This window comes from Arachis ipaensis, chromosome B5 (assembly GCF_059453495.1).
Source record: "Arachis ipaensis isolate K30076 ecotype BB chromosome B5, ASM5945349v1, whole genome shotgun sequence".
Taxonomy (NCBI): domain Eukaryota; kingdom Viridiplantae; phylum Streptophyta; class Magnoliopsida; order Fabales; family Fabaceae; genus Arachis; species Arachis ipaensis.
Genome location: NC_142440.1, coordinates 13,269,988 through 13,285,023, shown reverse-complemented (window position 1 = coordinate 13,285,023; position 15,036 = coordinate 13,269,988). Strand labels below are relative to the sequence as shown.

Here is a 15,036-nt window from a genome sequence, read left to right as displayed (position 1 = left end):
GTATATACAACAATAACATAATGGATGACACGTGGACGAATACTATTGCGACACATGGCACAAACAGACACGTGACCAAATAACATTGTGACATACGGCACAACCATCCACGTCAGCATGCCACATGTCACTGGTCACCACATCATCATACCATTACACGTGACCAAATCATGAAGTGACACGTGTCACTTACAGTTCACGTCATCATGCCATGTCATCACGTCGTTAATGGAAAATAGGTCAGCGATTAATATGGTGCATTTTTTTCAATCTCAGAGACATAATTGGTGCAATTGGAATCTCATGAACGATTTTAGTGCATAACACCAATTTTAGAGACCATTTTAAGGTTTAACTCTCCAAATTATATACGAGAAATACAATTTTTTTTTTATCTTTTATAAAATATATCTGATTTATAAGTTTTAGATTTTGAGGAGAAAAAGATAATTTGGATAATTTTTTATTATAGTCTGTTATTTGCTTTTCTTTCTTATAAGATGGTGTTATAAAATTTAATGTTGATGACTGTTCATGTAAAATATATATATATATATATATATTCAAGTATGTAACGTCACATTAACAAAAAATAATTACTTTTTATATTAACTACGTGAACAGTTATCTAAAAAAATAAATATAATTATATAATTATATAAAATATTTATGTTATTTGTATATTAAAATTAAACTTAATACTTGTTATAACATTATTAGTTATTTAAAATTTAATATTAAAATTTGTTATGTATTATCTTTTTAATTTATAAAATTATAAATTTAATATAATTTAAATTATTTTAAATTAAATCGAATTGAATTGAATTTTTAAAACTAACATTCAATCTATTGCATTATAAATAAAATTAATATTAAAATAAGATGATTTTTTAACTCAAAATTAATTTAAACTACACCACAAATATTTTTAAGTATAAGTATTCACTCGCGTGCGAGTTTGTCGAGTGTTAACTCGCTACTTGACTATTGTTACTGCAAAATAATGGACAAATTAATCTCTATATTATTTTGCAATTGTTAAAAGTATTGATATTTACATAAACGAATGTTATTATTTTAGATTTTTTATCAATTAAGTTATAAGTTTTAAAAATTTTTAAAGACGGACTTACTTATCATGAAAATTAAAATGTCTAAATTTATAATTCTATTAATATTCAAATATAAAAAAATTAGACATTTAAGTATATTTTGAACTAAAGTTTTAATTATATTTTTGTACATTCATCTCTTTTAAATATGGGACTTTTTCTTCTTCTTCTTTTTTCTCTTTCTCTTCTTATTCTTTCGTTATCGTGATCATTATTATTATCGTCACTATTATTTTCTTTTTTTGGTGTATTTTTTTCATTAATGTTATTATCATTGTCGTTATTGATACTGTCGTTGTCGTTATTACCATTGCCACTGCTATCTTCTTCTTTTTTTTTTTTTATATTGTTGTTATTTAACTTAATCTTTTCTTCTTCTTTTTTCTTCTTATCCTATTTTATTATTACTATTGTCATCGTCATTTTCATTTTTTTTTCTCCTAACCAATGAAATACACATAGCACCTAAATAATAAAATATATTCGCAGCAAAAATTTGTATATTATATGCAAAATTTTGTATGTACAGCACAAAAAACTTAGTGCATAACATAAGAATTTGATGTATGTGTAGCACAAAAATTTTTGAAAAATTACATATTTAGAATATTGACTCGCCCAACTAACAAAATACATATACTATACCAATAAAATACACACAACACATAAATTTTGGTGTATAGTACAAAAATTTTAGTGCATAGATAAATTTTGATGTACAGTATGAAAATTTGTAGAGAACTACGTACCTAGAACATTGACTCACCCAACTAATAAATATATTCGCAGCAAAATTTTGTGTGTTATGTGCAAAGATTTATGTGCCATATCATTAATTTGTGTTTTTTTTTTCTGATGAACTTTATACCAATTTGATTGAACTTGATTACGGAAACATTTGTCTATATAGTATTACTCATTGAAATAATCAAGAAACAAGTAATTTAGGATATTACTCTGAAACCTTTTTAAGTTTTACTAACTAAAACAAAAAATTTTCACAGAAGACCAAAAGACGAGTGCTTTACAAAACAACAATAACATAACAATAGAAATAAAATTATAAGTTAATTAAAATAGATAAATAAATATCTTTCTGAATTCATAACATGTTTACTAAATAATAATATATGAATAACATAAAAATTTATAACAAATTGAACATATTATAAGTAAAAATTTAAATATAATAATAAAATAATAATATTATAGCACATTGTATGATTTGAATTGGATTAGATTGATTTTTAAAAGTTGATCTGAAATTTGACTCAATCTATGCGATTTACTAAAAATAAAATTCAATCAAATTTAAATTAGTATGGTGTTTTCAGTTTAGATTAAATTGAATGAGCGGTTTAGTTTAAATCAACTTAGATTTGAAAACTCATACATATACTGTTACACACTAATGAAGTAATGATAAAACTAACATGAAATTGTATTGTTTAATAAAAATAATTTTTAAAGATTAATTTAGTAATTAATTTTTTCGATGCTAAAGCTTTTTACTAAAAATACTTAAAGAATGATTTAGAATATTACTCAGTTTTATTTTAGCCAATAATGATATCTTTATATAAAGATTACATTGTGAATCGTTAAATAGTTTAATAAAATATATTTAATCAAATATAAAATTAATGTAATTTTCATAAGAAAACATTATTATTATTATTATTATTATTATTATTATTATTATTATTATTTGGTGTCCTAAGGTATTCGGAAATGAATTCTCTCTATTTTTTTTTTTTAACATTTGAGAGAATAAAGTGTGATCTCACCTTTAATTCTATAAGTGAAACCAAAATTAAATAGGAGAGAGAGTAATGAAAATAAGAATCTACACTAAATACCATCCAATTTTTTTTCTACTAGAGAGGATCCACCGAGATATTCTCATTCTGACATGCCAAAAACTAATCTATTGGGATACTGAATTCCATTTAAGGTTGTTGGCTGGTCAATGGGTTAAGAAAACATTATTATTAAAACATCTACTATGAAAAAAATCACCATGAGAAAGCCCAAAGCAGCCCATAAATTCGCATTGTTTTGTCAGCACTACCATAAGGTTAATCAGCTTAGCCCATATACAAATTACCACAAAAATTAGAAGATTAGCCCATAGCCCCATATACATGAAAGCATACAACTACGATTACACATTTACACAACAAAGTATTTGACGCGAACATCTTAAGAGTATAAAAGAAAGAAGTGAACCAACGCGTCCATTCCATAATAGTTAATACATATAACAAATCTCAGTATATTTCATTTAAGTAATGATGTTTGTTAAAATTTTCAAGTAGGTCTAACTAAAGGGCGTTAGTCACCTTATTTAATCACCAATATAATTTTTTGAATACACACGTATAGGGTCCACCATATAATATAATATAAGAACACATAAATAATGATACCACAGTACTTGTATAGTGTATCCAGTATAGTTGAGAAAGGAGACAAGTCCTAATCGATGCTGCTATATAGAGTACTTTCAAATACTTCGATTTCAAATAGATTGAACTAACTAAATTATCAAGACCCTCCAACCACTCTTGTCAACTTCAATTAGCCAAATACCAGTGAAGTGAACGCAAAGAAAACAAGAAAATAAAACCCATGTATGTTTGATTATATTCTACTAAGTTTCTTTTAAAGCTATGCCCAATTATTACAGCACCAATATCCATTACTAATCACATTATAAGAATTCCAACTCTCCCTATGGTTTCTATTTAATGGACCTCTTTGTGCTGCCTTGCCCTTAAGACATTGATTGATTCAGTACATTTTTCAAACCATAGTTTTTGGCAACTATATGTATATCAACATATTGTAATTATAAGTTAATTATCTTGCATAACCATACACAGATGGAGAGTTCTGAAGGTAAATTGGTGATCATAGGACGCGCGGAGATCGATACTCGAGCCCCTTTCAAGTCTGTCAAGGAAGCAGTTTCATTGTTCGGAGAGAAAGTACTAGTTGGAGAGATTTATGCCAACAAGCTCAAAGAGGTTCCACTTCAGTTTTTCTGTATAATCAATGTATATATAATAAGGTTTTAGAGTTAGTATTGTGTAGAGTTAATTAATGTTGTTAATTTTGTGGATGCATGCATGATTAAGATGAAAGTTGAAGGGAGTGAAACTGGGAATGCACAATCCAAAGTTGGAGCATTGACATCTGAGTTAGAAGAAACAAAGCAAAGCCTTGAGAAAGCCAGAGAAGAAGCTAACTCCATGGCTCAACGAATCAAGATGCTGCGAAAGGAGCTCGAGCATACCAAGAAAGAGCTAGAAGAAGCAAAGGTGAGGGAATCAAAGCTGCTTCGACAAAAGGATTGTGATCCAGAGATTGAAGACCTTAAGTTCATCTCAAATGGAACAAACAATAACGTGGAGATCAAGGCACAAGTTCAAGCTGATGAGGAAGCAGCAGAGTTTCAGAAAAGAAGATATGTGAAATTTGCTAGTCCTCATGCACTGGCTCAAGTTATTCCCAATAGGGAACATGAAAAGATTCTTGAGAGACCCCCTTCAATCAAAAAGGGTAAGAAGAAGCCAATGATGCCTTTGTTAGGATGGTTTTTCTCTAAAAAGAAGGGAAGCCATGAACTTGATTCTCCAAGAGCCTAAGCACTAGCATGCTTTCAGTTACTATGAATATTTCCTTATTCATAATGATGTGTGTTCTAATCTTCTGATTAGTCATAATTACTTGTAATTCATTATTATTCTCTGATTTCTCATGTGTAAAACAAGGAGGAGGAATCAATTAAGTGTCCTCTCTCAATTTTGTTACTTTTGTGACTTGTATTTGCCAATGTTTACTGCCTCATTAGCAAGGGATAGAGGTTTCTGGAAGTGTATGAAATCATGATTATAATATAGACAAAATAAATAAAGCACTTCTCTCAAATCCTTTCCACTCTTTCTAAAAAGATTTCTCAACTACTGTTGATATATTACTTTTATTATACTCACAATCATTAAAGAATATCACTTTAGACATAATATATAATAAAATTCAATGACATTGTTTGATCCATATAATCAACTCTAACTAATGAGATAAAACTTTATTGTTGCCGTTGTATATATACAATCAATAAAAAAACTAAAATAAAAGTTTAAATTAGTATTATATCATATTTTAAAAGTCGTTTTTTTATCGGCATAGTTATATTTATGTAGTGTTTGATAAACAAACGAATAATTTTTCAAGAATAATTACTCATAATCATATAGGCAACATAAAATAAAAATTTTTCTTATTTTTAGCGGCATAAGATAAGATAAGATAACATTTGTTCTTGGTCTACTTTATATGTCAAAGACTCAAAGTCATGTTTAGTACTTATTAAAGGTGTGTGCGGACAAAAATAGTATCAAACCTGTTGGTGATGTTCCTTCTTTTTTTTTTTAATAGTAGTTTGGAAGAATTAACTACTAATTCAGTACCCGAAATATTCAGGCGCGGACAAAAATAATCCTAAAAGATGTTATCGATAAAAAAGTCACTAAATAACTTTAAAATTTGACAAACATGTCTATCATTTCGCCGGAGCTTATTTTCGATGAGCATAATGCTGAGGTAGCCCAAAAATTAGATGATCTAGCTGACTCTAAAGCTAAATTACTAATCCAGCCATCGGAATTGAACATTGATTAAATTAATTTATAATGCCAGATGAGTAATTTACCTTCAAAGCTAGACAAATTTTCCAAATCCGGTGACCATCTCAACATTATGCTTATCAAAAATGGACTCCGACAAAGTGAAAGTGATAGACACGTTCGTCAAATTTTAAAATCATTCAAGAGTTTTTTTGTCAATAACATCTTTCAAAATCCTTTTTGTCGGTGCCTGAATCTTTCGGATACCAAATTGGTAGTTAACTCTAATTTGAAAAGAATAAAACAATAAAATAAAATACAAAGTTGTGCACTTTGATCATAATATTACTTGAAAATATCTAGAGAGAATTGGTTACACCAAAATGAAGTCAACTTTAAGTGGACAAGCTTGTTAATAATCATAGTAATAGGAAATTTACATAGAAATCTAAGTTCAAGATAAAATATGAGGACATAGCCGTTAGTCTGGTACACATCACCACAAACCTAAGATTCCAATCTAGTGGTTTCTACATATAGAAATTAAGAGACAATCTACAAGGAAGGTCTTTGAAGTTGCTACCATATGCAAATATACATATCAATCACTAATCTTCCAACTTTACCCTAAAGAAGAGGACCCTAAGAATTTCAGAAGAGAAAACCATATTATGATTCATAAGTTGATGGTGGTTTTGACAGCTGAGGCATCCCTTCCACCAAACTCAATTGTCGTCGCAGTTTAACAATGTGAGCTTGAACCTAGGACAGTGCAAAATACAGTCAGCATAATGCATATGACATTGGGAAAGGATTAAAAAAAAAACTTCAACCAGTAAGCCTTACTTTTAAAAAAATTACCATATAATATGTTTCAAGTTTCAACAAGCAAGCAAGATAAAATGTAACTAGTGCGAGTGCACAATAAATTACAACTAGACTACGAGCAAAGAGGGAATTAATCTGTTGTATTTAATTCAAGATTCTAATCCCCATAACTGCATATAATTATGCTTCTTTAGGGAGGGAAGCATCCCCACAAAATTAATGCAGAACAAATGTCATCAATAAATCTAACTACTATGACAAAATGGGGATAACAGAGCAAAAGCGGATGCAACCTGTTGGCGAGCTGCTGCAAGTTTTAAGAGCTCGTCAGCCTCCGAGAAGTTCAAGAACCACTGGCTTAGAGGATGATCTTTGGTGTCACCTCTCTCCTTTCCATTCCCAGTTTCAATTGGTACTGCATAAGCCAAAATAATCGAAACATTTAAAGGATTCTTCACAAAGAGTGCGGAATGAAAAAGAACATTTGAAAGAACTCACCTGGGCTAGGCAAATTCAAACCAGCAGGAAGCCTAGGCACAACAACAGCAGGATGATTCTGCACACGTGCCAGAAAACCCTCAGACGGGTCAGGAAATACAATCTCATCGTAAGATTCAACAACAACAGGTTTCTTTGTTGACTGAGGACCAGATTCCTCTTCTGGATACAATTTCAAATGGTGATACCTACAAGCACAAAATCCAGTACCATTCATAACTAATAAAAATAAATAAATGAAAATTGGTTCCTCAACTCTAAAGTCTAAACATATCAAATTCAAAACAAACATGAAGACAGCATAATAAGTAACTAAAACTCACAAATCCAGCTGTTTATCACAGACATCACTGTGGAAATGGAGGGTGATTGCTATTTCAAATTCACCCCAACCACATTCGGATAATTCGAAAGGCGGTGATTCAACTACTCTAGTAGGGTTGTTAAAACTAGGATGCAGCTGAAACACAACACGCTTTATCACTGCTCCAAGATCTTCATTTGAAGCACCACGTACATACACAGTCCACTTATGAGATTGAGACCTAGCAGCATCCAAGGATTAGAGACACAAAGAAAATTGCAGAGAAAAAGAAGGGGAAAAAAAGGGGGCACAATCATAGAATAGAACTCACTCGCTGGCCTTCCTACCCAGGTAGAATGCAGTAGTCCCATACACTATTGGGACACAGATTTCAACATCTTTGAGCCTCTTGTTCGCATTCTGAAACCAAAAATGAAAGCTTTGTCATTTCACACTCCAAAAAGGAATGTGAAAAATTACAATAATTGAACTTTACAAGCTCAGAAAACGGAACTCATAAAAACAAAGCAGCAAAGCAACAAGGTGGCACAGTAAGGGATTAAAACTGAAAAACCTCAGTGATCAAAGCTAAGGACCCTAAAAAAATGATACCTTTTTGTCGAAATCCTCGGAAGATAGTGCAATTTTGAGGCGAGAAGGCTTAATAGGAGAGGCGCCATCATCAGGGTGGTGTTCACCTTGTCTTTTGAGGGGCAAAGGCTGAGACATTTGAAAAAAATAAATAAAAATTTGCGCGGAAATTCAGAAAGACGGAAAATAGGGGAGATTAGGGGTTTAGGGTTCTAGTTTTGAGTGAGGAAGGGAATTGAAGGCACAACCTTAGGCCTCGGTGCTCAGGCACTTGGGATTTTCTGCTGTGTTTCTTTGCTATCGTTTGATTCCTTGGCGGTTGTCCACACTTTAGTGCTTCCTATTTTTTTAATCAAAGTTAGTTAGAAATGCTTACATGACAGGCTCCGATATTATTTATGAGAATACATAAAATTCTTAAAAATAATATTTGTTTATCATCATTAAAAAAAGGAGATATTACTAGCTACCTCTTATTGAGTTTATATTATTAAGAGTTAAGTATGATTTTGATTCCCAACGTAGAGGTTGAAAATCGATTTTGTCTCCAATTTTTGTTTTACTATAAAATGGTTCCTAAAGTTTTAGTTGTTTTAAAATTGTCTTTTTTATCAAAATTATTTTTTTATTACCAAATTACTTCTCATTAAAAAAATTATAAAATAAAATAAATAAATAAAAAAAGAAAAAAAGGGATACAGAGAATTAGAGAGAAAGAAAGGGGGGAGAGGGAAGGATGAGGGAGAGAAGGGGGACTACCGCCTTGCCGCATCGGACCGCATTACCGCACCACCACCACCACCATCATCTTCTTCTTCTTTTTTGAACTCGATTTTTTGTGAAATTTGTTGTGGAATATTGTTGTTGCTGAAATTTGAATTTGAAATATTGTTGTTGCTGAATTTGTTAATTATTGTTCAAAGTGCATGTTGCTTGAATTTTCTGATGATGATGATGATGATGATGATGATGACCATGATGATCAGTGACGGATCCAGAAAATTTTGGTAGTGGAGGCAAAATTTATATAACATGATAATAATTTATAATAAAAATTATATGTGTATATAAAAAATTAAAATTAAATTATTATTAACCACTATATATCTATGTATAAATACATGTATTATTTAACTTATTTTCAAGGTGTATTTTATATCTTAATATATATTTTATACAGATAATTATTTTTTATGTACATATAGCATAATTATTGTTATGATTATATTTTGTTATTGTAAAATATGATTAGCCTTCAAAATATCTAATATACAAATTAAAACACTAAAATAGTAATTTAAATAATAATATATAATTTAAAATTCTATTCTTTTAGGTTTTATATTTTTAAAAAATTAAGTAATTTTTCTCTTAACACTACCATCAAAATTTCTCTCTTTTCATATATATTACTAAACAATTATGTAAAAATTCACTTCCCAATACAATTAGAAGCCGACTCTTATTGATATTCATAGTTAAAAAAGTTCTTTTAATTAGGGCCCGTTTGGAAAACTCTAGAAGTAGCTTTTTTTAACTTTTGACTTATGAAAAGTAGTAGCATTAATGTCGGGTGCAATTTTCAAAACCAAATTGCAACTTTCTAAGAAGCTATTTTGGAGCTTATAGAGAAGTTAAAAAAAAATGACTTCTCTCATAATACTTCTACTTTTCATTACATTTCTTTAAAATAAGCACTTTTAGAGTTAAAAATTCAAACACAAAATAACTTATTTATAAGTTACTTTTAACAGAGTTATTTATTGTTTAAGTTATTTTATCAAAATGAGCTTAATTAAGTTAGTTACCCAAACTGGGCCTTAATATAGTTGCTACGCAAAAATTAAAGCTAATTTAAAAAGAAGATCAATAATATTCTTTTGAGTTGATTTTTTAAAAAGAATACTAATTTCGTTTAAATATGAGAATTGATCATTCTAACGAATATCTAATATAAAATTTTTAAGGGTAAAGTATATCTTTTGTCCCTGAAGTTTGACAAAAGGTTCAAAAATACCCCTAAGTTTTATTTTGTTTCAATGTTGTCCTAAAAGTTTTCGATTTGCATCAAATATACCTCAGATGGCTAATTTTTCAAAAAATTTAAGACCAATTCAACAACAATTTCATAAGAACAACCCTCAACACAAGTAAATCAAGCATAGTTTTCATGCATTATTGTTAGATTGGTCTTAATTTTTTTGAAAATTTAGCCGTTATAGGTATATTTGATGCAAATCGAAAACTTTTGGGACAAAATTGAAACAAAATAAAACTTAAGGGTATTTTTGAAATTTTTGTCAAATTTTAAGGACAAAAAGCATACTTTACCCAATTTTTAAATTGACGATTAAGTACCAAAAGTTTAATAAAAAATTATTTTTGGGGTCAAATTTAATAATATAATGGGGCAAATAAATATTATTATTATATACTACTCAAAAAAATTTCAAATTGTAGTGGGGCGCTTGCCCCCACACCACTCTACTTAGATTCGTCCTTGATGATGATAATGGTGGTGGTGGTGGTGGGTTCTTTTTCAACTTGGGCTTCTGGGTGATTTTGGTTGATTTTGGAAAAAGTTCTGATGATGATGATGATGACCATGATGATATTGGTGGTGGTGGTGGTGGTGGTGGTTCTGGTTAGACGTAGACTTCTGTTCTGGTGGTGGTGGTTGATTTTGGGGTGAAGAGAGAAGGGTATTTTCATCTGAATGACGATTTTAAAACAAACCGAAACTTTGGAGACCATTTTGTAACGAAAAAAAAGTTGGAGACGAAATCGATTTTCGGCCTCTATTTTGGGACCAAAATCATACTTAACCCTATTATTAACAAATAACAAATATAGTTTAAATTTTTTCATCATTTCATTTCTGAGTAATTTGCTGCAAATTAGAAATGAATAAGACCTCAAACTTGTAAATTTAATGAAAGAACACCTTAGAACGTAGATCTGAGTTTAGAACCCATCTCAAAAGTTACGAAAGTGTGCTTTTTTATTTTTAGAAGCACCATAAAATTCATAGCAAGATCTTAAAAAAAATCAAATTCAATAGATATAGTTTTGGATCAAAATTATGAATGTACCTAACAAGCTATAAATTTAAAAATAAGCTTTCTCACTCTATTATTGCAAGAAAAAAAAAAACATCAAATCGAAAAAAAGTACCGTATGTGGCAAAAGGCACTTAGGAGTTAGGACTCGTCTAAAAAAGTTTTTGATTTATAAAAAGTAATAATATTTTAATATCTGGTATAATTTTAAAAATTAAATTATAATTTTTTAAAAAATTATTTAAATATCTAAAAAGAAATTAAAAAAATAATTTTTTTAATAATAAATTTTTTTATTATTTTTAAAAATAAATATTTTTAAAATTAAAAAATTAAATATAAAATAATTCATTTATAAATTATTTTTAATATAAATATTTATTATTTAAACTATTTTTTTAAAAGGAATTTAATTAAAATTTTTATGCAAACTGAACTTTATACTTGCTACACATTTTAAAGAATTAAGTTTCTATAAAAGAAGAAATGGTTTCCAATGTCATTTTGACAAATTCACACTGTAAATAAAGAGTTAATAGTTAAATTTGTCTCTGAAAAATTATCTATTCTTTAAATTAGTTTTCAAATAATTTTTTTAGTCATATTAGTCCTTGAAAAATAAAACGTAAGTTAAATTGATCCTTTTGTTAGTAATCATTTTGTTAGTTAGATAATGACGTATCATGTTAAGTGCTATGTGACATGATGACGTGGTAGGTTAAAACCACGTGTCACAAGATAATTGATTGACGTGTCAGGTCAGTGATACCTAGCACGTCACGTGTCACTTGACATGTAAAAAAGTTATTTATAATCAAAATAGTCTCTGAAAATTTAGACATAAATATTTTTTATTCATAAAATTTTAAAAATTAATCAAATTAGTCCTTCTATAAATTTTTTTTATTTTTTTCATTATATTTTAAAATATTTTTTATAGTACTAATTTTAATATTAATTTTTAGATCTTAATTAACAAAATTCTCTTTACATAAAATAATAAAAATAATTAAATTATAATAAAGTTATTTTGTTATTTGTATTTTAAAATTTTACATGTTCAAATTGTAAATTTTTTTTATAGTAAATTTTTTTATTTAAATGAGTTTATCAAATTATTATTAATTATATATTTAAAAATTTAATATTTTAAATCTTATTAAATAATATAGTAGTTATTTTAAAATTTAAATTTTTAAATTTTTTAAAATTATAATTTTTATTATTATTTATGGTAGAATTTAATAATTAAAAAATTAATTTATGAAATCACTTGTTAAATTTTAATATTTTAATATAATTTTTTAAAAATAACTATTATATTTATTTAGTAAAATTTAAAATATTAAAATATTTAAAATAATTTCTATATTTATTTAGTAAAGTCTAAAATATTTAATAAAATAACTACTATATTTAACTAATTTTAATATTTTAAATTTTACTAAATAAATATAGTAATTATTTTAAATAACTAGCTTACTTTTCTCTTGTGTCTCCTGGTACAGAAACATCCAAATTAAAAAATTCCTAAACCTAACACACATTTCTTCTACTTCTATAATAAACAAAATGTGAATCAAACAAGAACCATTCTTAGCATAGAACTGATTATAATTTCTACTGTATTTTACCATCTCTAATTCACAGCTACTTTTGAAGGTGGCCAATTTTATTAAAGCCGAAACAATTGAAAACAGGACATTGAAATCGATTTTTAGCATAGAATTAGAACTCAAAAAGAAGTGAACGTCACATTCAAGCAGAAGAGGGGGCATAAAAAGCTTCTTTCTCCTGGAGCTAAACCCACAAAGATTTTGTCTATCTAAATATACAAATAACGACAAAATAATATCCAAACTACATCGTAGGCAAATCTCTAGTTCTAATAAATCTAAACCACATCTACAAAGCATTATTTGGTGAAGGACTCGTTACAAGTTACAACACACTAAAAAGACCACCAAAATGGGGATTTGAAAAATAAGAACGTGGGTTTGCTAATGTCGATGAACTTAATTCATCAAGTAATTTATATCAAGTAATTTATATATTAAGACATAAGGCCACGCATGTGTGAAGATAAATAACTTCTTGGCCTCTCCTCAAAGATCAATGATAGAGACTATCACGTTCAAAGCATCTTTGTCCATGTTCCCAAAAATGGAAAAATGGCAATAAGTAATCGCAACAGCAGGGGCGTGTCGCTTTTTACTTCTCTCCTACTCAGCCTGCCGGCTTCTGTTCGTGTGCTTCTTGACCCATCCATCATTCGAGATGAGCTTGTTGATCTAGATCTTTCTAAGTCATCCCACCCCCTAAAGCTTTGCGATTCTCGGTTCCCACTATCAGCAGCTGAACTATTATTGTCCTCAACAACCCATGATTGGTAGCCTGTCCTCCCCGTTCTCATTCTCGAGTTTTCTTCTGCTTCTTCATCAACTGTGGTGCCATTCATCCCACGGGGTTTCCTCCTTGTCCTATACTTGCGTTTCGGTTTGTTCTCCGGCTGTCCCCATAGTTTCTCAAATGCTAATTGAAGTGCTGACTGACCAAGAGGAAGTGCTAATGCCATCAGGAAAGCTTTTGGACCAGTAGATAGCAAAAATGATGCTATTATGAAAGGGAGTGCCCAACCGTAGGATTTAAAAACCTGCAGTGAGAAAAAAGAAATACATTGCAGCACCTTGCATAAAAAAAATTGATCAATGCATTATGAAACACAAACAATGTGATCTATGGTTTCGGTAACAATGCTAGACCATACAAATAGACAGATCCCCAAAAATAATATATAAAAAAAGGACAGTCCGGTATACAAGCATCACACAGAGTCCGGAAAAGGGATGCACCCAAAAGGAGTAATATATGCAACCTAATCTGATAATTATATCAATGGCTGCTTTCACGCTTGAACCCGCGACCTTGAGATCACATGGAGACAACTCAACTGTGCTCCAAGGCTCCCCTTCATCCCCAATAATAACATAAAAATAAAATTCCTAGTTTCATAATTCATAATAGTACAAGGATTTTTGTGAGCATAAGAATTCCTTGACAAAAGACATAATGATGACCAGTATTCAAAAAGTAGAATAAACTGATAACAGTAGGCAACAGTTATTTTCAAAGAGCCACCATGCAAATCTTTAACCAGCATTGTTATGGATAATGAAAGCAGCAATAGCTCATTTTCTTTCTGATTTTCACTCTCATACCAGACTGACTGAATATAGAAAATGAAAATGAGGGGGAAGATATTATATTGAGTTCAATGACAAACCCTTCAAATTAGGATTAAGACAGGTTGTGCTGCCAATGCTTTGGATGTGTTATGATAAAAAAAATTTGTAGGCTCCAGTACACTGACTCCATTCTGGGTTCCATTTACCAAGGGATTTTAATTAAAATCTCTGAATGATAGCCTACTTAATCCTAGAGAAACAAATCTGAGTTGAAAATTCCATTCTTACTAAATTCATCTCGCTTAGTTCATGTCATAAGTCCTTCAGGAACTGCAGAGATTTAATAAACAAATCTTGAAAAATCAGTTTCTTCCATGTTTAAAAACCAACCTTTTTTTACTAAATTAAACAAAGATCAATATAATTATTATTTTTTCTATTAAGAAAACAGTAAAAATTGATTTACCTGGAAAATCCAAATACTATCAATGACTTCTTCCCAAACCCCACCGCTGCTTCCTTCGTCAATATCGGGAGGCTCGTCGGACCACCACCGCCTCTTGCTCCAGTACTCTCGCTCCCGCCGTTGTTGTTGTTGCTGCTGCTCATCAGGTTCGGTTCTTCTGTTGAAGTTTCGTCGGCGAAACGGTTCGGCATTGGAATCCCACCGGGGGAAGTTGTTGCTGTTGTTGGAACAAGAAACGCGAGAGTGGGAATAGGGTTTTGGGTGATAGGGTCGCCATGGAGAAGGGTGAGAATCGAATATGGAGAAGGGCTGTATGGTGTGACAGTGGTGAAGGATTTCCATTTGCCACTTCTTCATTA

The 15,036-nt window shown here is 29.8% G+C and overlaps 3 protein-coding genes across 4 annotated transcripts; 1 reads left to right on the top strand and 2 right to left on the bottom strand.

Annotated features, from left to right (window-relative positions):
- The first annotated feature begins 3,797 nt into the window (after nt 1-3,797).
- On the top strand, nt 3,798-4,978 carry LOC107641705 (WEB family protein At2g17940). 2 transcript variants are annotated; one of them, XM_088488674.1, is made up of 3 exons: nt 3,798-3,911; nt 4,001-4,144; nt 4,256-4,978. In XM_088488674.1, the coding sequence occupies exons 2-3, from the start codon at nt 4,001-4,003 to the stop codon at nt 4,763-4,765; spliced, it is 654 nt and encodes a 217-aa protein (XP_088344800.1). In that variant the 5' UTR covers nt 3,798-3,911; the 3' UTR covers nt 4,766-4,978. The 2 variants fall into 2 exon arrangements, with proteins under 2 accessions (XP_088344800.1, XP_016200661.1); XM_016345175.3 differs by having other exon boundaries at nt 3,798-4,144.
- Nucleotides 4,979-6,130: 1,152 nt separating this feature from the next.
- Nucleotides 6,131-8,348, bottom strand: LOC107642953 (transcription initiation factor TFIID subunit 14b). The gene is made up of 6 exons (XM_016346469.3): nt 7,989-8,348; nt 7,708-7,796; nt 7,396-7,617; nt 7,073-7,260; nt 6,868-6,989; nt 6,131-6,508 (listed from the first exon to the last, which is right to left on the bottom strand). Exons 1-6 carry the CDS (start codon nt 8,103-8,105, stop codon nt 6,416-6,418), a joined length of 831 nt encoding a protein of 276 aa, XP_016201955.1. The 5' UTR covers nt 8,106-8,348; the 3' UTR covers nt 6,131-6,415.
- Nucleotides 8,349-12,821: 4,473 nt separating this feature from the next.
- On the bottom strand, nt 12,822-15,036 carry LOC107642952 (uncharacterized). Its single transcript, XM_016346468.3, has 2 exons — nt 14,678-15,036; nt 12,822-13,679 (listed from the first exon to the last, which is right to left on the bottom strand). The coding sequence occupies exons 1-2, from the start codon at nt 15,032-15,034 to the stop codon at nt 13,161-13,163; spliced, it is 876 nt and encodes a 291-aa protein (XP_016201954.1). The 5' UTR covers nt 15,035-15,036; the 3' UTR covers nt 12,822-13,160.